The sequence below is a fragment of the Amphiprion ocellaris genome, chromosome 17 (genome assembly GCF_022539595.1).
Source record: "Amphiprion ocellaris isolate individual 3 ecotype Okinawa chromosome 17, ASM2253959v1, whole genome shotgun sequence".
Lineage (NCBI taxonomy): Eukaryota > Metazoa > Chordata > Actinopteri > Pomacentridae > Amphiprion > Amphiprion ocellaris.
The window spans coordinates 10,275,120-10,300,678 of NC_072782.1; the positions used below are offsets into that span (position 1 = coordinate 10,275,120).

A 25,559-nucleotide genomic window follows, 5' to 3' on the forward strand; every position below is an offset into this window, starting at 1 on the left:
GTCGGGGCTACCATTGTTGTCAAGCACTGTCAAGCTTGGAGCTTGGGCACATTTGGGCTGCTCAAAAGCCTTGAATTTGATAGGACTCCCTTGACAGACAAATTAATGTTACATCTCCTGCATTATATTCACAATATCATCCTGTATCGTAGTTTACATCACTCCCATCTACAGAAAAGCCCATATGTTGGCATGGTTACGCATCGGTGTCAACTTAAAATGACATTAAATTCAGGCAGATACGTTGGTCTGCAGTGACTGGTTAGGGAAAATTGAACCCCCTCCCCAACGGAAACGGGTTAGAGTGGAGTCAATGTCAGACCGAGGATGGAAACGGAGAGTAACAAGTTGACAATTCTGTCTGATATCAGGCAAGATGCTACAAGCCTTCAAGAGCTCCAGAACAACATTAATAGAACAGAATATAGAGCTGGCGGATGGCTGCCTCGACCCAACACACACTATACAGTCCTGTATAATTTTTAGTGGCTATTAAAATATAAAATGATTTTTAAAAAAAGAAGAAAAATGGCCTGCATGCAAAAATCTATACACTATGTGTGTATCTACATGTGTATTTATCGTGCTCAAGCTTTTGAAGCATCCCTGAGCATCAAAATTCACTTTTTTAATAGGTGAGAGAAAACGATGAGGTAGAATATTGATGAAGCGAATGCAATTCTTAGCATAATAAAAATTCACCGTGTATATGATTCAATTTGCTCATTTTGTTCTGCTAAATCAACAACACAGTGTATTTTTATGATGTCAATGGCAGCATTTAATTTCACAACTCCACCACAGCCACTAACACATTCATCACGAAAAAAAACTACAAAAAAAAAGCTGTTAAAGTGACTGGCACGAGCCATGGTGTTGAATACTGAATAGTCAGAAAACACAGGTGACACCAAAATGTCTAATTCCGACTGGGATCTTAACACAATTATATCAAGATTTATGGCGTATACGAGGTATTTTGTTGTGCGAAACTACACCAGTTTAATGGGAAAAGTGACACTAAATTCGCAGTACTTGGCTTGTGTTGGAAAAGTTGCACAAATGAAAGTATAAGAACATTTTAGAAGGGAGTTTCACAAGGAACCGCATAGCCAGAATGACGCATTTGATTGTTTTGCGAGGGAAAACTTGCATTATTTAAAACGGAAACATGTTTTTTCTTCTCAATGGTATTCACAGGAAGTGTTGATGCGGTTTCACAATGTGGTCAACAGCATGGGTTAATGCACTCGAAAATCTCTCAAGGCCAAAATAAATGCAGTTCATAGTAAAGTACATTTTTTTTAAAAACATACTATCTTCAATGCCACTGCTCTTTACAGTCAATGAAATCTTGTTGAAGCCAACATGAGAGCCGAGTGTTTTGCGTTCCCTGTGAAATATGTATTTCTTAACTAAGTCTCTTCACACTGACCATGTAGTCGGCATGTAATCCAACACATGGCACAACTGCTGAAGCTCATTCTCTTCCCTCCACAGCATGCAGTCATGAACTGAAAGGGTGAAGCAGCAAATTTGCTAGCTGGCAGACTGGGAGGACAGAGAGGCCTTTCTCACCAGTCAACGGCTGTCCTTAATGAGAATAGAAAGTGATTTACTAGCTTAATGCTCCAGCCCTCAGCCCGCCTGCCCGCCTTTGCTTTGCACAGCCAGTTTAGTCGACACTCTTCATACAGAGAACGAAACTGAGACCAGGGAAAGAAGAAGAGGGGGGAGAAGATAGCGAGCCCTTGTCCGAAGACTAATGAGACTTTCTCATGGATTCTCAGTATCACTCGCCTCCACCCAAGTTGTGCATTTTTGGATTTTGCATGATTTTTACAGGGTTTTCTACCATTGTGTGCTGATGGGAGCTGCAAAACCATACATCGTAAGGACAGTCATCCTTCAAGTGACTTCAAGACATAATAAAAAGAAGAGAATCATAAAGAAAGCAAGGTGAGGACGTTCCCTCCGTATGTAGCCTGCTTCTCCGGCAAAGGAAATGTGTTTCAGATTGGTGGAAGGCAGAGATTGCTGCCTGCTATTATGTCCTCTATGATTATCCAATCAGTGATGCTATTCCCCAAGACCATTTTAAAGTCAGTGTCTTTCAAGGGAGAAATTCACATAACCTGTCAAAGACCAGCACTGTGCTGCGTTGATTCACTCCGAAACACAAAACAGTGGCAAACTTTTAAAACCTGGCAGCGACTAAAGCAAACTTCCTGTGTTTTCCTGGTTTTTTTTTTTTTGTCCATTCAGTTCAACTTACACCACCAGCAAAGCCTGTGAGTCACATGCTCAAGCTAGAATAATAATAATAATAAAAAAGACAATTTCATGCATATTTGGGAGGCCAAATTGCATTCCTTGATTGGGGCACCATACTTGGAGTATGCATGAAATTTTAAATCATAATCACATTTAACCACAAAATAGGCAGAGAGGGAAAAAGGGGGACAAGCTAAGAAGGTGGAGGGGGGAGAACTACAGAAGGTCACTTGAACATGTTTTCCAGACAGAAGCAAAATAGAAAGAGGTGGAGTGGGATGGGGTGGGGGTGGAGGAAAAGCATCTTTTTCACCTGGGTTGACTCTACTGGTCGGGAAACATAGCAGTGAATCCAAAACAGGTAACTTCATACATGATTTTGGGGGAGATGTAGCACGGATTTCTCTCTCTCTCTCTCTCCGTGCGTAAAAATGTGCAGCATTACCATCATGGAGGGCAAACATAAAAAAAAAAAAAACAAAAAAAAACACAAGGAGCCGACCACAGCAGTTTCTTACCGAGAGTGAAGTAGGGGAGAGCTGTGTTGTCAAGATCATCCATTACGGAAATTCGCCCAGGTAGGTCTGTTCTAACGAATAACAGGAGTCTAGATTCCCCCCCTCCTCCTGCTCCTCCTCCTCCAGTTCCTCCTCCAGTTCCTCCTCCACCAGCACCACCACCTGCTCCAGCGGCAGCGGCAGCACCCCCTCCTCCGTCTCCTCCACCACCGGCCACGTTCCCCGAGGCTCCGCCGGTGAAGCTGAACTCGTTCTCGCGGAGCACGGGCAGCGTGGAGACGGTGACGGTTTTCACCTCACATGGCGTCTCCGCGTCGCTCTCCTTGTCCCTCTCCTCGTCCTGGAGCGACGTCGCCCCTCGGTTCGCCCGCACCGACGCGGGGCCGGCGACCAGGAGCAGAGCCGAGAGAAGGACGCGGAGGTGCAGCGCTCGTATCTTCGCCATCCCGCTCCTCGCGTGTGGTTCTCTCGCTTTGAGTGGGGCTCATAAGCTGTCCGTTCACTTATAGTACAGTCGCTGCAAAGGAGTCGCGTCCGTCCAGGAGGCGGCAGCACAGGTGTAGTGAGGAGGATGGCATCCCTCCTCGGCTCCGCCGCACGTCCATCTGAGCTCACATGCGGGACAACTAATCACCTAAAGTTGGAGCACGTGCACTTAAAATAAATAAATAAATAAATTTAAAAAAAAAAAAAAAAAAAACGATTTGAGGTGGAGTTTGCATGCAGGATTTTTTTTTGTTTGTTTTTCAGACAAATTTCAAAATATTAGCTTGTAGTAGGATTGTTTATACTTTTTTTTTCTTTTTTTACTATTATAACTCAGTGCTTCAGGTAGAAGTTGTCATGTAAGCAATTGCAAGCAAACACATTTATCTACCAGGGGTTAACTCTATACTTTAAAAGACAGATTTAAGGTGGATGTTTAGTTTTTCTTTTACAGTCAGACAAATTTCAGAATATTAGTTTTTGGTAGAATAGTTTATACTTTTTTTTTTTAACTATTTTGTTTCAGGGCTTCAGTTAGAAGTTGACATAAGATTAATTGTAAGCAAACACATTTATCTAACAGCTGTTAACTTTATACTTAAAAAGACAGATTTGAGGTGGAGTTTCCATGCAGGATTTTTTATTAATTTTTTTTCTGTCACAGTCAGGCAAATTTCAAAATATTAGTTTTGTAGTAAGATAATTTATGCTTTTTTCTTACTATTTTAACTCAGTGCTTCCGGTGGAAGTTGTCATGTAAGCAATTGCAAGCAAACATTTATCAGTCAAATAATACCTATCAAATCTGTCTTTATACTTTGAAAGACAGATTTGAGGTGGAGTTTGCATGCAGGATTTTTTTTTTCTTTCACCGTCAGACAAATTTCAAAATATTAGCTTGTAGTAGGATTGTTTATACTTTTTTTCTTTTTTTACTATTATAACTCAGTGCTTCAGGTAGAAGTTGTCATGTAAGCAATTGCAAGCAAACACATTTATCTATCAGGGGTTAACTTAATTTTTAAAGACAGATTTGAGTTGGAGTTTCCATGCAAGACATTTTTTGTCTTCTTCTTTCACAGTCAGACAAATTTCAAAATACTAGCTTGCAGTAGGAAGTACAAGAGTTATCTTAGTACACTTTCTTCATGAATATTTTTTGATTGTTTTTTTATTTCGTGCTTCAGTTAAATCTTGTTTTGTTTGTTTGTTTTGCTTTATTTTATTTACTGTCAGACATTTCAAAACATTTGTAGTAGGAAGTACATGTTATCCTTAGCCACATCCTTAATAAAAGTCTTTTTTTCCTATTTTAATTTACTTTTCATATCTCTATCAGGGGTTAAATATACACTTAAAATGACAGATTTGAGGTGGAGTTTGCGTGAAGATTTTTTGTTTATTTATTTTTATTTTGCTTTGTTTCATTTACAATCTTACAAATTGTAAAGTATTTGTGTATCTTCTTCAGATACACAGATGTAGATAGACAACTTATTTTATCCCCTTGGGGAAGTTCAAGGTATCCAGTAGCTCACACGTTACATTTAAGAAAAAAAAAAGTAAGTGAATAAAGAAAATAATGTGCAAATATGCTGGTAGAAAAAAATAGGTGAAAAACCCCAATACATCTCATTTATACTTTTATTTATTTATCTTCATTTAAATCAGTGCTTCCTTTAGAGCTTGTAAATGATTCTGTGAGAGTCAATGACTTTTCGCATACTGTGTCTGTCAGTTTCTGTAGCACTTACCGACAGTCTAAGCTGTACATCCATTTAGCCATTTTCTTCTGGAGCTTTTGATCATATCAGATTATCTTTTTGAGCAGATGGAGTTTGACAGTTATGGGACTGTAAATGTTCAGTTTTTCTTTCAGTAGTTCTCCAAGTTAAACTTTAAACTTCATTCTTGACCTTGCAACCTCACCTCAAGTATAGTTTTAATATTTTAAAAGAATTTGACACGTGGGTCTGAAAATTGCCTGTCTTTTGTTCAAAAAACAATCTTAGTCAGTACATTCAGTGGACAGCTTAAGTCTAAATAATGTATATTAATGATAAAAAATATCCCTCATGTCTTCAACTTGCCGGCAGATGCATCCCCACACATATTGTCAAGTCAGTCAAACAAACCCTCTCTAGCTCTTGCAAAGGGTAAAGTGCAGTAGCCTCTACTACTTCAACTGAAAGTGCAGTTTTGCTTGACACACCTCAGGTAAAAGTGAATTCCACACTGAAATGTGTATCAGTTCACCAAATTTATATAGACCAAAAAGAAAGTCTAAAGAACAACGATAGGTAAATAAAAAAGATGGAATTGAAAGCTCTCTGTACAAGTTTTTCTTCACTTAATTCTTAGAAAGTTAAAAAGGAAGCCTGGCCAGCTATGTACCATTGTTTGAATATAATTGCTTCATATTGGCTCTTATCTTCCTTATTTTGGGCAGGAACAAATCTAAATTGTCTTTTTTTTTTTTTTTGTCTGATCTACGTGATGCTGTTTGTGATTGTCTATATTGTCCAGTCTTTAGATTAGATCTGATTAGAGTTTGGGGACTTTTTTTTTTTTGGCTTTTTTGACAGATATTGCATTTGCAATTTGATTTGCAATCTATCATCTATACCACTTTATCCTGCACAGGGTTGCAAGAGGATGGAGCCTATGCCAGCGGATATTAGACCGGAGGTAGGGTACACTGTGGACAGGTCGCCAGTTCATCACAGGGATAACACAGACAGACAAACAGACAGACAACCATGTACACTCACACCCACTGTCAATTTAGAAATGCCTATTAACTTACCGTGTATCGCTTTAGAGTGTGGGAGGAAAAACTCACACATTCCACAGAGAAATTCCCCAGCCAACAAGCATGTTTGAACTCAGAACCTTCTTGCTGTGATGCAGTGAGCTTCAGTTAACTTTGTAGTAGACTGAAAACATATAATGGACCATTATCACATAAGATACCAGGAAAAACATGACTGTTACACAAAGAGGACAACATGAACTTGTAAATCTGAAGACATGTTACATAGCATAAATCTTAAATTGAAGACTTTGCTTCTTTAAAATTGCAATTTTGCTGCATTTACTGCAGCAGAAACGTTCTACTTCATTGTGCTCTGTCCATGGTGCTGAAACAGTTCGAATTTAATGGAATTGCAAACTGATATACAGGTACTGCACAGGATGTACACTACTGTTCAAAAGTTTGGGGACAGTTTCACATTTTCCATGGAAACTCACACATTTATTCATGTGCTAACATAATTGCACAAGGGTCTTCTAATCATCGATTAGCCTTTCAATACAAATAGCTGACACAATGTAGCATTAGAACACAGCAGTGATGGTTGCTGGAAATGTTCCTCTGTACCCCTATGGAGATATTACATTAAAAATCAGCCATTTCCAGCTAGAATAGTCATTTACCACATTGACACTGTATAGACTGATTAATTTAATGTTATCTTCATAGAAAAAAAACTGCTTTTCTTTCAAAAATAAGGACATTTCTAAGTGGCCTCAAATTTTTGAACAGTAGTGTAGTTCTTGTTCATTTATCTTCACAGTCGCCATACAGATTTAAACATCGCCTTCTTTTGCACAGTACAGGAAATGACATGAACCAAAGTTCTGCAAACTTAGCAAAAAAAGCAATATTTTTTTTTCTGACCAGAAACAACTCAATTATTTACTGTACATAGCGATGTGGGACAAAAATGTTAAGAACACATCATGCAAATTGCACCAACTCACTTTGCATGCTGCCCTCTTTGTGAATAGTTATCATTTGTCACTTTTCTGGTTGTAATAATATTTATTTCATTTATATTGCACTCTTCAGAGTCTAGGTCACAAAGTACTTCACAGGGCAGGAAAAGAAAACAGAAGGTCATTAAAACATCAGATTTGAAAAGACAGTTTAAAAGCACAACAAGGTGTATAAAACCAATTTGGTGTTTAAGAGGCAGAAAAATGATTTAAAGAAATAAAATACAGTTCAAAGTAAATAAAAATTCGAATAAAATACAAAAAGGCTCTCTGATGAAAGTACATCTCACAAAGAGATCTTAAAAAGAGATCACCAATTTACTTACTGTGAGAAAGGCTATAAAGAGATTTAAAAAGAATCTGTATAATCATGAAATCTATCCTAAAATATACAAAGAGTCAGTGAACTGAGGCTAAAATAGGATTAGTTGCTCATGTTTTTTGGTTCTTGTTAAAAGTCTAAACTAACTGGAGTCAAATGACATTTTTTTTTTTTTTTTGCTCAGGCAGGTAAAATAAAGTGTTACAATAATTCAAATGAGACAATGTAAAAGCTTGTAAAAGGCTATCGGTGTCTTTGAAAGTTAAAATAGGACATATTTTTGTAATATTTCTGAGATGTTAAAAACATGATTGCACAATGTTAGTGGTGCACTGCTCAAAATTTAGGATTATTGTCAAACCAAATACCAAGATTTTTCACCACAAGCCTGACTAGGTGTGAAAGAGGACCTGATGAGGTGAGATTATTTTTAGCCACATACAACTCTTCTTTTTTTATTGTTATTTTTTTACTGGAGAAAGCTATTTGACATCCAGTTTGTAACGTTAGTAATGCAGTCAGTTAGATGACTCCAACAGGCAGGTAGATTAGTGTATTATCAGCATAAAAGAAACACAAAGCTACACCTCGTCTCAATCAATGTGTCCAAGTGGGAGCTTGTATTATAAAAATAGAAAATGTCCCAAAACCGAGCCCTGTGGGGCACCTTACTGGACAGAGAAAAATGATGATACGTGGTTGTTGGCGGATACACAGAACCTCCCATTTGACAGATATGAGGAAACCTCTGTCTGTCTGTCCAGCAGCATTTCACTTAATAGTACAATAATTTCAAAAGTCAGCATCACATTCAGCTGGGGCAGTGTTGGTGGCAGGATGGAGGAGATGATCAACAGTGTTAAATAAAAATCTAGGATTGTGTCGCTGGAAGGAAATGAGTTCAGAGAAATAGTTTGTTCTGGCAAGCTTGACCACACTGTTTTATTGCACTAGGGAGTCTTTCATAATGTCGTGGTGTTTTTGGAGGCAGGACCTCTTCCAGCTTGCTTAAAATGAATTTGAAGGAGGGACACAGTGCCACCTTTCTTCTCACCTCTCTCTGTGTTCAAAGTCATTTTAAAGAAGCATTCAAACACACTCATTGTAGTGTGTGTGTTTTCACAGTGGTAAAACATTCAGTCACAGGATCTTCTCAAATACGCAGACTTCTATTTACTATTTCTGAAACACATAGCGAGGCAAGAAGAAACTCAAAATCTTCATAGAAAGAAGGTCCTGGGTTTAAATCTGCCGGTCCTTTCTGTGTGGTTTCTGTGTGAGGGTTTTTCTCCAACTTCCTCCTGGCAGTCTAAATTTGGCTGTAGGTGTGAGCATGCATGGTTGCATGTCTCTTTGTGTTAGTCCTGTAATTAACTAGCAATCCATCCAGAGTGTCCACAAGATAAATGGATGGATGAATGACATACACTAACCAAGACGACAATTCCTGAGTGCAACCCACTGGTGAGCACAGAGTTACTAGAATGAGTAAACCATGTTGTTTACACGCATGCCATTGATACTAATACTCAAAATGTTTACTCTCTGCCCCAGTGGGCAGATATGGTCGCATATCAGCAGGTCTTTTTCAAAGGAAAGCAGCTAATGTTTGTACAAAAAGCTGTTGTCAAGGCCACAACACAAGGATACTTCCAAGTTTGCTGCATTGGGTTACCTTTAAATGTCAGGTATGCTCATTTGAGCAGTGCACTGTGGTCATGTAGTCATTCAGTGAGTAAAGTGCATTAACTCTTACATGTAGGTAGCCTGGAAAAAGTCCAGCAGCCAGTTCACTTGTATAATCTTTATTTAATGCAGTTTTACTGTATGTGTGAAGAAACAGTTCGAGCTGTTGACTTCAAATTCATCATCAGTATGGCATAACTTTAAATAGATTTTCCATTTGATGCACATACAAACATGATGAGGTTAATGGTTAAGATAAGATAAAATCAACTTTATTCTTCCCGGAAGAATTGTTTTGACAGAGTACAATAAACAAAGGTTCGTGAAATATACACAATTACACAGAGGTTAGTAGTTAAATAGGAACCAAAAAAGAATACAAAGTACAGAACGCACAATGTTTAAGTGCTTGTGTGAATTGTTTAAGTGTGTTAAGTGTCTAAGTGGATGCCTAAAAATATGTCTAAAAATAAATAAATAAAATGAAAATGAATAAATAAAATAACACAAGTACAAATTGTAAACTAAATAACAAGAAACAGATAAACAGAAAGTGAACTGAATGTAAACAGATACATTATCCTTAGTGTCAGTACAATTATTGCTCTGATGCTGAGACTTTTTTTATGTACACAGAGATAGAAGCAAGAAAACTAATGTGAATATTTTGGAATTGCTTTTTTTATGTTCATACAATGTGAGCTAATCATTATCTAACTCGTGGATAAAGACAGCCACAATGTGTTTAAGCTAATAACACACATTTATTATCATTCACGTCTTTAATGAACACATCCATTAAGCATCCCCAGTGCTGGTGGAAACGGTAAGTGAACCCCTGGTTTAATAAGTTCTCCAATCTCCTTGTATAATTGCTTCCTGCATCTGTGGATCAGACGTGCACAGTGATCAAGAAGGATGTTTGTTTCAAGTCATTCTGATTCACTGCAGTGTTTGGGGTCATTGTCCTGCTCTATCAAACAACTTCTACTGGACTTCAGCAGGGACAGCCACCCTGACATTATCCTGTGAGATATCTTGATTAACTTGGGAATTGATTTTTCCCTTGATAATGGCCAGCTGTCCGGGCCCAGAGCAGCAACGCAGCCTCAAATCTCGATACTCTCTCCACTGCACTGTATCCTTTGGGATAATGTTTTCAAGCTGGTGTGCAGCATCTGGTTTACTCCACAAAGCTGCTTGTCCATGCTCAGTGCAATCATGCAGTCTTCTTTGCTCGAACACCCACTTCTGGAGAAGGTGGTCAAAAATTGTCAATAATAGTAATTTGTGAAACGGTTGGCTGATAAATATCTATTTTAGATTGCTTTGCAGTCCTCTCCAACTTAATGTGAAAAAAAGCAAGTCTTGAGCTTCTTTTTTTAGCTTCTTTTTTTTTGTGTGTGTATGAGCCATGGTTAAAGTCGGCAGGTTGTTCTTGTAAAAAACTCAAAATATTTGAATACTCTCTGAGTCAAAGTAGCTCATACCTCCAATGTTGTTTCATTGATTGGTCTCCAGGCCTTGCTAAGACCTGGCTCCAATTTGTTGATGCTATTAGCCTAAGGGTTCACATACTTTCTCCAGGATACACTGTGCGTGTTTGATTGATGTGGTCAATCTGGTCAGGAACAACTGGAACTTTAATGAGGATCTGACCATAGGACTAAATTCTATGTACATGAATGCAGATAATTCCACCTACTTTTTCTTGCCACTGTATAATAATAATAAAAATATATTAGCAAGGTCATGCTGCATAGGGGTTTTAGCTATAATGAATAACAAATGTTAAGTAATGACAGATAAGTCTTCTTCTAAGCTGGCTACCAACGCTGACTATTTGGGCACTGCCTTAAAGGGGTTGTCTCTTTACTATTGTACTTCTTCTGCTCCCTGTAAAATTCCTTTTTTTTAACTTTATTTTGGAACTTGGAGATCCATAGGGAGTTCAGAGTAGAGTCGCTGCTCCCTTGTGTTGAAAGGAGAGGTGGTTGAGGTATTTCGCCCATATGATTAGAATCCCTCCTGGACTTCTACCTTTGGAGGTTTTCCAGGCATGTCCAGCTGGGAGGAGACTCCACGGTAGACCTGGAACTCACTGGAGAGATTATATATGTCATCTAGCATGGGAACACCTTGAGTTCCCCTGGGAGAAACCGGAAAGCGTGCTGGTTGAGGGACGTCTGAAATTTCCTGCTTAGCCTGCCTCCACCACGACCTGACCCTGGATAAGCGGAAGAAAATAGACGAAAGTTTGAATGGATGAATATTTTGAGGTTGCAAAAACCACTGAGCTCAGACAACTTAGACAATTTTTGCCTGAGCCATGTGATGGCCTCGTGAATTAAATGATTCCCAGTGCATCTTCTTAATTCATCACACAATTCCAATCGCTAATAATATGTCAGCACTTAACCCGCAAATACTATGCCACAGGTGTGTCTTTCTCTCAGTCTCTGTCTCTCACACATAAACACTCCATGATTTTGATTTCAAATTTTAGACGTATTTGAAGTGTGTCCTGGTTTCTTACACAGTGCACTATAGTTCACTTTTGCCCATTGTGTATGGGCATTGTTAAAGTGTTCATTTTAAGGTACAAAAGGCAGCGGCTTGTTCGCTTTCTGTTTAGTTGTTGGGGCAAATCTAAAAATAACTGTGCAGCGGTGACATTGCACCCTTTGCTTTGGGAAGTGCATCCCACAATCTGCAGGCAGCATATGGAAACTCTAAGTCAACAAAAGATGCCACAGAGCACTTTTACCCAGCTGGACTTGTCCAGCTGACACAACTGTGCAGGTTGTGTTGCTGTAAGAAGTTGCTTTGCTTATTTTGCTTATGTTGCCTAAAAGGTACTTCCTCTGTTCCCCTTGTTTTCCTATCTTTTCCTGACATCTCTTCCACGTGGTTTTAAATGAGATAACCTCATCTCACAAAAACTACATCCTACACAACTAAGGTGGGTTTAGTTTTTGTTTTGAAATAAACATATTTTCTCTCTAAAAGATAAGGCTACGATGTCTTAGGAAAACCTTCCAATTCGTCAGAATTTTCACCCAGGAGACTGCGGTTCACATACTGTTTAGAAATTATTAAGCTCCGGTTTCATTTGCTTTTCATTTTGCTTTTTCATCCGCCGTTTGGTTGGATTAAGGACCAAAACCGTTGTGTTGGTTCAGGAAAGAATCACAACACTAACTAGCTCATGTGTTTGAAGCTTGGGCACCACAGCTACTTGGCTGGTTCTAGTTAAAATCAGGCTCATCTAAAATTAGATGACAGAGATAAAATAGAGGATTTATTTGACATGGTTTTTGCAAATCTTTTCCCATTAAAGTAGTTTCTGTCTCTTGCACCGTTTAAACAAGTTGCATGATTAATTTGTCAAATAGTGAATTTGTTGGCTATCAGCTATCCTGCTTTAAACTGGTCATTTTTTTAAAGCAATTTGTGTTCCGTCTTTGACTTTCTAATAGGCAAAACTGGAAACTTCACAATTTTTCGTGCAAATGACACCTAATGACTTAAGTAGTTAATATCCATAAACCACAGTTTAAGTTCTGTGGCACCAGTGCGTTTAATCCATACTTTGAAAAGCTAACATCAAAGTGAACCCTTCTAAGTCACTGCCACATCCACCACCCTTACAGTAATTTGCATTTGGGCAATGTTTCCCCTTCCCTTCTGTGCTAATTTGACATTTTAGTCAGTCTGTCATAATGATTTCCTGATAGAATAGTTGGCTACAAAGATTAGCCTAAAGGGCAAATCTGACAAGCTTTTGCTGTCCTGCTAGTGAAAGTGCTGACGCCATGGAGAGATCTAGTGCGGGCCCATTGGAGCATATGCCGTACTTTTGCAGACATGACCTCTTTTGTTGATAGATTTCATTGAGCACTGTCTGTCTTTAATGGGCAAACAGTAACAAGACATCAGATAGGCCTGATTGATGGTGGTGTGTTCAGTGAGGTGGTGGAGAGCTGCAAGTACCAACTCAAACAAGGGTATGGAAAGGAAAACTGCATTGTTATTAGTTGATGGAGAGCTTTTAAGCAGTCTGTGGTTGGTTATATGAGATTTATTGCTCAGGAAATTGCTTCGACCCGAATGCCGTGGCTGCATCTTACTCTCTCCAAATTGAATTTGATAGACAACAACCTAACGTCTACTGCACCTAGACAAAGATGGTTAAACAGATTTCTGTGGCATAATGAGCGAAGGACTTGACCTTTTCTGTCCCCACTCCCCTCAGCAAGACCGGCTGATTGTTTTTTGATGTCAGGAAATGATTGAAAATTCTCTCTTCCTCTATTTTCTTTGACTTAGGTGTTAATACTAGACTTGCAGGGATTGCTGTGTACCAAGCTCTAGCCTAAAGGTTTCTAGCATAATAGTCTAAATCCCCAGATAGGAGGAGTAAATTTGGATTGGGAAAGAAAAACTGAACATTTCTGCTCCCTCATCCATTATTAAAAATTTATAATGCGGTAAGCTCCAAATCTTTAAACAGACCTGTGCGAAGGGCAGCTGTGGAAGGCCATGGATGTACCGATCAGTCTGTAAATGTGCATAAATGAGTGAGTATGAGACACTGAGAGTCTAATAACCTGTGCATCTGTTGGAAGCACCGATCACTACATGCAGAAGCCTGCGATGGGACTGAGATCCCATGACTGCCACAGAAAAAGCACAAATGCTGTGAATATGGGATATATTTTGTCTAACGTGGGTAGGATTGGGTAGTCCGCATGAGATCCGTGAATATATTTTAATACGATTGGTAATTACGACTGAAACTCAACTCTCTGTTTCTCATTTGTGATACAGCTTAGAAATAATCAGCTTTTTGTTGAGGCAGATTAAACATTCCACCCCAGTAGTTGTTTCACCCAAATCCACAAATGTCAGCCTCATGCTGGTGCTACAGGAAATGTCAGGTTAGAATTAGCAAAATTATTAGGATTCATCCTCCGTGCACTGTGGATACCTGTGCTGCACCACACCGCACCATCGTCCCAAACTCACAACCCCAATCCCAGCCCCTGCAGAGCAAAAAGAAGGAAAAAGAAAAACACCATGAAAATGTAATAAAATTGCAATACACATGGTGGCAATAGAGGAAAAGACACTAAAATCTGAAGAATTCATCCTCCATGTGTGTACTAAATGTTGGAAATCGCAACCTGCATCCCCAGCCATGGAGCCACTGCTAATAAAAGCTGTGTCATGAAATCGTGAAATTTCATGAAGCTGTAAAACTTGTAGTTTGTTCTTCATAAGGTGATTTGGGTGGAAACAGTCCTGATAGCTGTGCTGGCAGTGTTTTCCTGTGCTATCTTTGCTAATTGATTAGTTTAAGTTATCTGGAGACTGCCCCAGTTCTGCAGGTGTAAACAACGAGCTCCTCAATTAGAAACTGGGTTACACCTGGAGGACAAACACACAACGGCACGCACACACCAGCAAAACACACATAAGCACATAACAAATATCGCCTAACAAATTGGTTTAGTGGGTGCTGAGCACACATTCCAGCAAATCTGTGCAGCGGTCTACTGATAAGTCTTTTTTTGGTTCAAAGTAACTTCAAATCTGTTATTCTAATTTGTCGAGTGATGTAACACATGTGGGGGTTGGACCGCAACAAATTGTATGGTTCTCCAAAATGGCTTCCATCAGCACTGGTACATTTTGTGAAATCAAGAAAGATAAGTGTGTTAGGAGGTAATTATGTGTGTTTCAGTTTAATCTGCAGATTCCTTTTAAATGAGTGAACCACTCAGGGATAGTTAGGTGAGTTTTTATAGCAGCATCAGCAATTTGTTCACCAAAAAGCGCTTTTTGTTCATGTCCTCCACAGAGGACATACAAATGTACTATTTATTTCACAATAAGATTGGAAACAGCTCTCTGACTGAGGCATAATTATAATATGAGGAAAAATTAGAAACCAATACATGAACCAAAAACTCAAAAAAGGGAAAAAAGAAAGCTTAAATATTATCAAGTTTGATTTCTTTCTTACTTAAATTTAGGACAATAATGTTTAGAACTCTTTGATAAGCTTCATTGTTTAAATAATTTAATATGGTCATCCAAGATTAGAAAACATAATATTACATTACATGATTTTAAACGTAAATGTGCCGTTTCCAAAGGGATTTATTCCTCTGGAGCAACCTACTGTTCTCCACATAAAATAAAATATATTTACATACTGTAAAATGTTCAATGTTCTTGGTTCACAACAAACAACAAATCAAAAGGCCATGAATCCATTTAAACATATTGGTAAAGTGTGGAAGTGTGCACTTTTTTTTTCCTGCAGCACCGGCCAACATTATTTATGGATCTGGGCATTTACATAGACATCTCCATTATGTGAACTGGTATGGAGTTGGCTCACTTGTGTTTCTGCTTGAACCCTCTGCTCAAACTGCCAGCAATTTTCTGTGAAGACAGCGAGAGACCAGTTCCTGCCGGCTTTTGCTGGTATTTTTTGCCTGTTGCAGTGGGACCACAGAGCTGATTCATGTCTCTGCTACACTGCAGCCTTGGACTGTTGTCATTCAGGACCATGTCTCTACTCATTGACAGGCCCGTGACTCACTCACACATTCCAAGTTTTAGAAAATCTACCTCTGGATGACCCCACCCCACTGGTCATATCCTCCTCCATCATGCCCATTGAGTGCTGTCAGGTCAGCTGTCTCCCCTGTTTACCATCCACATCCTGGCCCACTGACTCACCCATCCGTTAGTCCCACTGGTGATGGACGGGGTAGGTGGGATCGTCAGGCAAGGTCAGAAGTATGGCCTTACTCTCATTACTCTGGCCTTGCTCGCTGCCATTACTTTCCGCTTTCCCTCCTCTGTTCCCCCAATCCATCTGTCACCGGAATTAAGAGCAGTGCAATATATTCCTCACCCCTCAGGCATGTTTTATTACAGCATTTAAGCTGTTGCACTTAGACGCCACTGCAGAAAGTTGTTCTGAGAGAGAACTTAAACGTCTGGACACTCTCAACCAGTCTTTTTTGTCTGAAAGAAAATCAAAACTGTTCGCTTATATGGGTGTTAATTGACTCAAATATTATGATCATCAAACAAAACCAAAGTGGAATGAATTTAGTTTTGTCAGAACTAAATTTACAGTTGCTCCATGTAATTTCCACATTGTTATCCACTATTCTTACCTGCCTCTATATCTTCTACTTCCTGCAGTCATAACATCACAATCCATTACTGTGCTGATGCAATTTATTGTGCCTGTGAAATTAAGCAACTTCAACAATTTCAGAAATGACTTCAATCAAAAAATGTTAGGTACTATTTAGAATTATATCATTTGTTTTCATTTCATATATATATATATATATATAGATATATATATATATATATATATATATAGAGAGAGAGAGAGAGAGAGAGAGAGAGAGAGAGAGATAGATAGATAGATAGATAGATAGATAGATAGATAGATAGATAGATAGATAGATAGATAGATAGATAGATAGATAGATAGATAGATAGATAGATAGATAGATAGATAGATAGATAGATAGATAGATTTATATTTAGATACTGATTTAGATATTTAGATATACATATACTGTATAACTAAAATGTCCTCTTTTCTCTCATTTATAATGGTTGATAACTACTTAATCCAAAACTGCATACTGCATTCCAATATGCTTTTCAGAAATGAAGCCACTCTACTCCTGAGTATACTAAAACTAATAAAACAGATTATAAAAGACTCCTTCTTGCTTCCTTGTAGAGGACTCCTCTGAATTTTAGGATTCTTATTGCAAGGCAGGTTTTGTGAACTGGACCAGCAGCACTGATGTTCGGTTAATTTCCTCTGAAATATAAGGCTGTGTCCCCAGCACATATTTTGTGGGCTTTTAAATCTATGAAATATTAATTAAGAATCCTGTAACACAGTTATACTCCCAGACTTTTGGTCTTATCTAAAGGCCAACGGTGATGCTGTCAGGACACTTTAAGTATAAGATGCCAAAGTGCGAGATCAAAATCATTGATTAAATCTCTCTGAATGTCTGTAGTTCTTCTTCCACTGTATGATGTGTTGTCTTTTATCTTATTTTTCATTATCTTGAACCCTGTGTATATTGGTTGTAAGTATAAGGGGCTCTACAAGTTAGATCTTTATTATTGTAACAGATATTCCAAAGAGAGAGGGGATGTGAAACAATGTGAAATTATTTTCCAGCTACAGAAGCACATCCCCTGAGAACCAAACGTCACAGCATCCTGAGCTCAGCAATTAACAATAGGTAACATATCATAGTGCTTACTCTCTCTGTCCAAATCAGCTAATTTAGCTGCTATTCGTGCCCTAAAAATAGAAACCATGTACTGTACAGGATTTTAAACTAGGACTAGGGAAAGGACCTGAGAATATTAGAGAGCTACTGTATCTCTTTCATCTGGTCATGGTGCTCTCTGGTATCTACTCCAAGGCCCCTGGCTCATCAGCAGGACCCCAGACCTAATTTCCTGACATGACCCTCCTACGCACCAACTGCTATAAAATCCATGCCTTCAGACTAATTAGATGGACACAGAATGCAATTAGAACAACCGATAATTAACACTGTGACTAAACATGTGCCTGGACGTTTTTTTGGGGGGAGGATCACAGTAGAACCTCAGTGGAACATCATCAGATAAAAATAAATAAAGAACTTTTTTGGAAAGTAAGTAGACAGGGAAAAAAAGGCCATAATTGAAATTCATTTAAACATGAAGACTGAGCCTTTAAATGAGTTGGAATTATTTCAAGGACATTTTTTTTTTCTCAGTACGCATCTATTTGCACTAAGTACACTCGAAAGCATAACTGGGACGATTTTAGGATGTCAAGACACTGCTCTCTCACTCCCACACTAATGTATCATGTGCTGTTTGTTTTCTGGATAAAATTATTGGCAGATTAATTTGGGCATAATTTGAGTTCATATCCCCTTTTCTTTGGCTTTTGAGCGAGTGATGGAGTAATAAATTATAGTTTGGTGAGAGGCTGGATGCTCATCCTCTTCTCATGAGCTTATTTGACAGACAGAGCAAACAAGGCAATATCTGCATTACAAATGCGTGCTCTCAGACGCAGAGAGCAGTCGTACAGAGAAGGATACTTAAGATGCAAAACATACAAGGTTGCTACAAACCTGTTTAAGAATCAAGAACAAGCTCTGCTTAGATGAGACTTGATTAATATAAAAAAACCCCACCAAAACAGATCTGTATAAATGAATAAAAATCCCCACCAAATGGAACAGTGAAGCCTTTATCCAGTGCCATTACAAGATACACTTAGTTGTGTTTATTGAAAGCAACAGCCTCCATAATAAGTATAATTCCTAAATATTATTGATGCCCCACAGATGTTCTACACAACTAAAAGCCGCATTATGACTTTATGCAAAGTCTACCTTAATGTTTTTCTCCAGTCTTTCAATTATCCAAACTTTGCATACAAACCCCAATATATCACTCCTGATAAAAATAGTTTTGGTGGTGTGCTGAAGCAATGCATAATATCTCATTTTTGAATAAATTTGCAAGTCTGCAAAATAGGTTATAACTACACTACAGACAATGAAACCCATTTAGGTTAGATCAGTTTTTATTGCTTTGCTTAATACATACACTTGCATGCACTTAATCTGTTGCCTGGATACTAATCTAATACCTTCTTTAACATGTAGTAAATGAAACCACATCAAGCTATGATCGGCTGGTTGTAAAATAGCAGGTACTAAATTAATTAACAAGGTGCCTATGCTGTGTGCACAATCAACACCTGAATAATGAATTAGTATTCTGCAAGGTTTTAACAGTGCTGCCTCTGGAGGTACAACACACTGGTTCAGCAACTGACACATGGAGCTATCGGCAAGCCGCAGGCATGAAGAAGACCAGCCACCAGCGTGAACACGTAGATCCACATGGATTATCTCCTCAATATAACACTGGCTGAGTTGTATAGATTATGTATTAAACACTTGATCTGCTGTTGGCCACTGCTCCATATATCTCCAGTGCATTTATATGACTTTAAACAAGAGGGACGACGAAGACAACAAAACTATAAATAAAATAGGACATGTGACAAATGTCCAGAACACCGCCCTGATAGGAAAATGTGTTTAGCTCAAAAGCAAGATACTTGCAACTTTTGCCAATTTTTCTGGGCACACCATGGCAGGATGTTGTGTAACTATGCTGGCTTTGGACTCAAGATGACACACGCTAAATGACAATGTGTACAGGGTTTTAAGTCACACAGAATGTTTTTAATATGTTCGCTCTAAAGCATGCTGGCTCCCGCACTGTAAACACACCGCTGTTTATTTCAATATTGGTTAATGAAAAAAGGCAGTGGGAAAGAGCTCTGGCACAGACAGTCAACATTTGTTCTGAGAACTGTGTATTTACAAATTTAATTTTACCTTCTGTTTTATAGTCTGTGGAAATGCCAAATGTCATCTATGCTGGTGAACAACAGCACATAGGAAAAGCATCTTCAGCTGACCCTTTCAGGGATAGTTTATAAAAAAGTCTTGAGTGGATTGTTGCCATAAAATGATAGAAACACAAAGGTCTTAATGCATTAAATGAAAATAGAAAATTAAATACACCTCACTACATGTTTCTGAAGCCCCTGAACATTTATTGTCATCACAATTTCAAAAAATCAAGCATCATATCTGGGTAATACAGAAGAAAACTCTTCGTGATTCTTGGCATTTGTGCCTATAGAAATATTCCTTTAAAAACAACATATTTCTGTAGTGGGAATCCTTTTTGCTGCTATAACAGCTGCACTGGTCAAGGCCATGTGGATGGGGGAGGAAAATGGGATAGTGTGAACCTTCACACATTATTCCCTCTTCGTGAGGAGAAACAGAAACAAGTGAACTGATGTGTTCCAGGGGAAAACAATGGGTTGGGTGTTTGCTACCCCGGATCAGTATGTGGTGTTAGCAGCACCAAATGTTAGTACACAGGAAAGTGGCCAATCAAATATGGGAAAAATCAAATCAAAGAAAAGGAATGGATAGAAATAGGAAAATTCACCCAAATAGGATCAAATACTTTACAAAAAAGTACATTTATCCATTGGTTTTTCCTAGATTATAATGTATTTATGTTAAAGAAAAAAGTTTCCACATTAACCTGTAATTTCCATTTGAGACATTTTATTTCACAAGTAACCACCAGCAGCAGCAGCAGTTCCATATAGTGACAACAATCATGAAGGAGCCAGCCTCCTGCAATCATGCTGTGCAGTATATCCATGTGCATGTAAGTGCAGTCTATTCTTAAGTCTATTTGAGGTACTTTGTGTATAATTCAGTGAAGGACCAAGACGGCAAGGTGCACGCACACTTTTACCCAAGTGATTTACCTGCACGAATGTGGAAGCAGGATTTTATGTGACTGTGTTCTTGTACCTGCTTTTTTTTTCTTGGGTAACATGCAGGAGTATTAATGTGATACCAGTATTACAATAAATGTGAAGACAAGGTCAGTGATGAAGTGTAACAACAACAAACTATGTGACTCCAAAGTGGATGCGAGCGGTTTCCAGCATGCATATTATGGCCACGTCGTTGTGGATGCAAGGCTTTCTCATTTGCAACCAACAGGGGGCAATGTTGTTCTGTCATTAAACTGATCACTTCAGCCACAGACTACAGTGCTGAAAAGTCTTTGGAGTACAGTGGGAAGGTTGACAAAAGAAGAAAATATAGCAAAACAAATGAATAAAACCACCAGAGGAGATAAGTCTTGGCTAGAGCCAAATTACTTCAGGCAGCTTCATTTGAACCACTAAATCGGATTTTATGCTGAAATTGTTCAATAATTAGGGAATACAGTGAAGCTATCGTAAATGTCAGACCAAATATATCAGCACAAGCTATCAGGACCAGGTACAGCACCACAAAATACCGTGCAAGTCATTCCAGGTAGCCCTTTCCTGTGTTTCCCCTGACCTCCTTGTGTGGAAATTCCATCTACAGCAAATCAGCATACCAGAGGCCATGCAATCATGTTTGTGGTTGCTGTTTGTGCATGTGTGTATGCATACATACCTATATATATGTGCAAGTGTGTGTGTTTTTTCATCAGCATGTGCTACTGCAGATACATCATCGTCTGAAAAAACAGAAGAGTTCCAACCAAAGAGAAATCTGCCAGTTGCCAAGCATATTAGATATATAATTAAATATATTAGACATCACAAACACTTTCAGCGATGCTCACCCTGAATAGAGATGCCAGTATGGCACTTTATCTTGTTTGGCTTTTATGCTTTCTTTTACAACATGTTATTCCACCAAGCTCGACACGCAGTTGCGATTAGAACAGTGAGGTAGCTTGCAAAAGCTGAAGGTGAAACATTCACACAAAAGCTGTGCTAACTTTGTGCTGGTGCAACAATGACACTCCTTATCTTATGAAAGTGGAGACGTCATGAATAAAACATGAGGTCATCATTTTTTTTATAGCCTCTACAATACCTCATACATGGCTAGAATAGCTAACAATCAAAGAGTCAAGAGCTGAGTTCAGTGGGGAGTGACTCTCTTTTGAAGTTGTGTCTCCCCGGCCACTTCTGCATTTCTTTGAAAGGAATAAGGGGATATTGGACCATAGCATGTTGCCCGCCGCCCCCAAAACAGCCCCAGTTTCTACTGTATTTATCTATTTACTTAATGGAAAGTGGACTTCTTCTGTATTCAGTAGAGTAGAGAGTTTGAGAGGGATGATTTGCACATCAATGCCCTCTAAGTGGGTACAGAACAATACCCTTTCCCTATTTAAAAGCCCTGTGATTGAAATAACTTTTTTTATTTATAAGCTAGACTGATATTGCGATAATGTCAATGACAATGCAGATTTTAAATATTGAACACGGTTTGTATGTTTTTCACGCTGAATTCTTCTTCTTCTCTCTAACTTCAGTTTCTTTTTCTCTATTGTGGGCTTAATGGTACAATGGTCAAGACTCTTGAATAAGGGCTGCAACAGTCTGCCCTTGACCCGTATGTGTTTTTATGATTTTCATACACAATTCACAACCACAGTGTAACAGAACATCTGCTGAGCTTCCACGGTCCTGGGCAAAGCTCAACAGGTAACATAAATCTCATATTAAACTCACAGATGAATTAACACAAGATGGAGACAGGGTGAAACACAAGGTCTCAATTGGGAATGAAATTCTATGAATGGAAGCAGGGAACCAAAGGATAGAAAAGTAGTTTTTCATGCCAAAAGAAGTGAAAGATCGATGTAGTACGGTTCAAATCAATAGCTCTCTTGGTTGGAGATTGTGTCCATAGAGTATTGTTCTTGAATACAAAAAAGGGTGAACATGAGACTCAGGTTGCAGAGTGTGTGTTCACGAAGACGAGGGCAGGTAGAAGCAACAGCGTGAGCTCAGAGCATACAGAGATATTCTCAATCGGTCATGGTGAAGAGGATTTTGTGGATGGCTTTTTTGAAGTGCAATAAAGCATTTGAAATGAGGAGACTGAACGCGTTACTTTTTCATAACAGTAGGTTATTTCTCAATTATCTGCACGTAGTAGAGAAAGAAAAATCAGGTTGAAAAACCAGCACTATATAATTTTATACTGGCCAAACTGTTTAAGGAATAGTTTTACATTTAACCTTACATCCTTGTAATTATATTCATGTCAGTCGGTTGTGCAACACATAATTTACCTCCAACATTGATTTCCAGTACAGCTGAATGAAATTAACCACGTGTTTTTAACTGTCAAACTATAAATACATGATCTTTACCGTATATTTCACCAGCTATTGTGGAAGTAAATGTTTATGTTCATCAAATATGTTGTCATTGATCATGATTTGGAGTTTTGCAGAGTGATTTCAACATTGTTTCTGATCTTCACGTTGTTACATCAGATGCAAATGTAGCTGTAAATAATATTTGCCTTTATTTGACTAGTATTTATGATATGGTTTTAAACCTCAAGAAGTTACAGCCTCAAACTGAAATTATTCTTGGAACGTAATTGGTAGCAACCTCTCAAGGGTGTTTTATCCCATGTCAGCTGGGACAGACTCCAATAAAGCAGGCGTAGCAAACTGATAGATGTAGCCGGTAGCCTGTAATTTCAGTTTGGGAAAATTTAGTGGACAGCAAGAGGACACAAACCACGGCACAAGAGGGTACACATTGAACCTTACATGTGGAGCTCTGCATGTCTAAGGCAAGTAAAAGTGAGGCTATAATGCAAACTGATTCCACTTTGTTTGGACATTTGGTAAAATATGTGTCTATTAAAGCCTATAAATGCTTGAACTGATGACCTGAGTGGACAAAGATTTGCAACATTCAATTCAGTTCAGTTCAATTCAAACACTTTATTTATCCCCGAGGGGCAATTTAAAAGGCATAAAGAGCAGCATCAACAAGGAACAGGACAAGAACAAACAGAACATCAGACAATAAAACCGACACAAAGTTCTATAACTTAAATTTAAAAACAAAGTTCTCTAATTTAAAAACAAAGTTCTATAATTTAAAAGCGATTGTCATGTCAATACAAGTGCTCTGTGCACTTTACTGACATGATCAAATAGAAACAATAACACTAAACTGAAATATGAAAAATATCTAATTGTACTTACATATAAAGTCATTTTTTTATTAATCACAATAGCTGCATGGCTTGAGTGTTGCAGCGCTGGCCCATGCATATCAGCCTTAAATATTGCAACAACTATAGGTTGGATCACCATGGAATTTTGAGCAGATATTATTGGTAGAAGATGAAGTCCACTGACTTAAGTGATCTGCTCACTCTTAGTATGTTTTTGAACAGCCATTGGACACATACATCGCAATTACACTCATTAGCCTGAGATGCACTTTCAGTTCTGCACTTAGCAAATGTTGCATGATAAAGTGCTAAACTACACATTGTACACATTATAACTGCTTAATATTATCATGTTAGCGTTGTCACAATGATCCCGTTAACACACGTTAGCATTTAGCTCAAAGCGGCCATCTTCCTAAGTACAGCCTTCCATAACTGTTAGCTTTTGGACTCAGTTTTGCTTTGTTTCTCTCTTCTCTTTTCTCAGATGCCACCAGCTTTCATCAACTGATCTTCAGTTTCACTGTGTGAAAATAATTTGATTTCTCTTCTTTCATCACAGCCTAAAAACACAACTGACAAGTGCTATTTCACTGGAGGATTTCTGCATATGGCTCATTTCCTGATTGTGTTTTACGCCCCTTGTATATAAGATAAATAAGGAACTAACAACACGACACAGTGAGTGGAGTTCTGTGTTGGTGGAAATCTAATCTACAGTAAAGTCATGTTCTCTTTAAGTTACAAAGTGAGCTAGGTTAGATACTTCAGTCAGAATCCATTATATTGAGCACTGACATTCAGGTTTATGAGGTTGTACTGTGTTAAAAGCACAGCGACAGTAAAACAACAGAGCCTTGATGACACTACCGGTTCTCTCCAGGTGTTCACAGACCCCATGCAACGGCACAGTATCCTCTTTGCCGCTGAAATGCAAGTTTCAGGGTATCCAAAGGTATTTTTAAGTAGTTAGAAGTTGGCCTGATATCGTTAAGTTTAACCTTCCTCATTTTTTTTTTTTTCAGAAGCCAGGATTATGCGTGCCTTTTCAAGAAGAGCAGGAATTTCTGTGCCAGATTTACCTCACAAGACGTAGCAGTGGGGGTACATCAGCGCATGGCAACCTGTAGTGTCAGCTGTTTATTGTCAGCAGTCAGCTATCTTGCTGTCCTTGCTGTTTACAGGGCGAAATGCTGATGTTTGTTCCTTCCTCTGCCTTAAAAGCTTAGGATTTCGCAGTGAGAATCTGCAATTCAAATGCAATTATTGCTTTTCTTCTCTCTGTCACTGGCAAGTCCATTAGCCAATTAAATTTGCAGTATCTTTTTATTGGAATTGCTTGCAAGTGAGGGACAAAATGTCAGTGTTTTTCCAGTGATAGATAATTTCATTTTCAAAACATAATTGGACATGAGCACGAGTGTGCTGGTGTGAGTGCTGTTCAGGGCATGGGGTAAAATCTGGAAACTTGAAACCCTTGTAACATAATCCACAAGCAGGGTTTGACTCCATTTTCAACCACATGTCCCTAAAGCTATTTGGTTCAATTATATATTTAAATCTTTCATTTTTTTATCAATTCAAAAGGCTCCAATTACATTTGGGAAGCAATTCATGAGCATGAACAACATACGCCGAACAAATGACCATAAGCGCATCTGCCTCTTTGACTTCTCGATAGTGAATCTGATTTATATTAACACATACAGCATGATGTACCAGACCAGGCCCAGTGTTTCAGCCACAACACTTATATGTATTGATCCAAATGCACCTTTGTCTCACACAGCATGAATCCAGAGCAGCGTCAGATAA

General features: G+C 38.5%; 1 protein-coding gene across 2 annotated transcripts in view; it reads right to left on the reverse strand.

The window, feature by feature from the left end:
• The window catches only part of LOC111578237 (astrotactin-2), a 398,862-nt gene that overhangs the window by 265,590 nt on the left and 107,713 nt on the right, over positions 1–25,559 (reverse strand). The window contains exon 1 of one of the 2 annotated variants that reach the window (XM_055019354.1): positions 2,793–3,392. The exons of the other annotated variant lie outside the window; for it this stretch is intronic. Within the exon in view, the coding sequence (XP_054875329.1) occupies positions 2,793–3,237 (445 nt within the window). The 5' untranslated portion in view covers positions 3,238–3,392. Of the gene's footprint in view, positions 1–2,792; positions 3,393–25,559 lie in introns of those variants that run through there. 2 annotated transcript variants of the gene reach the window in all.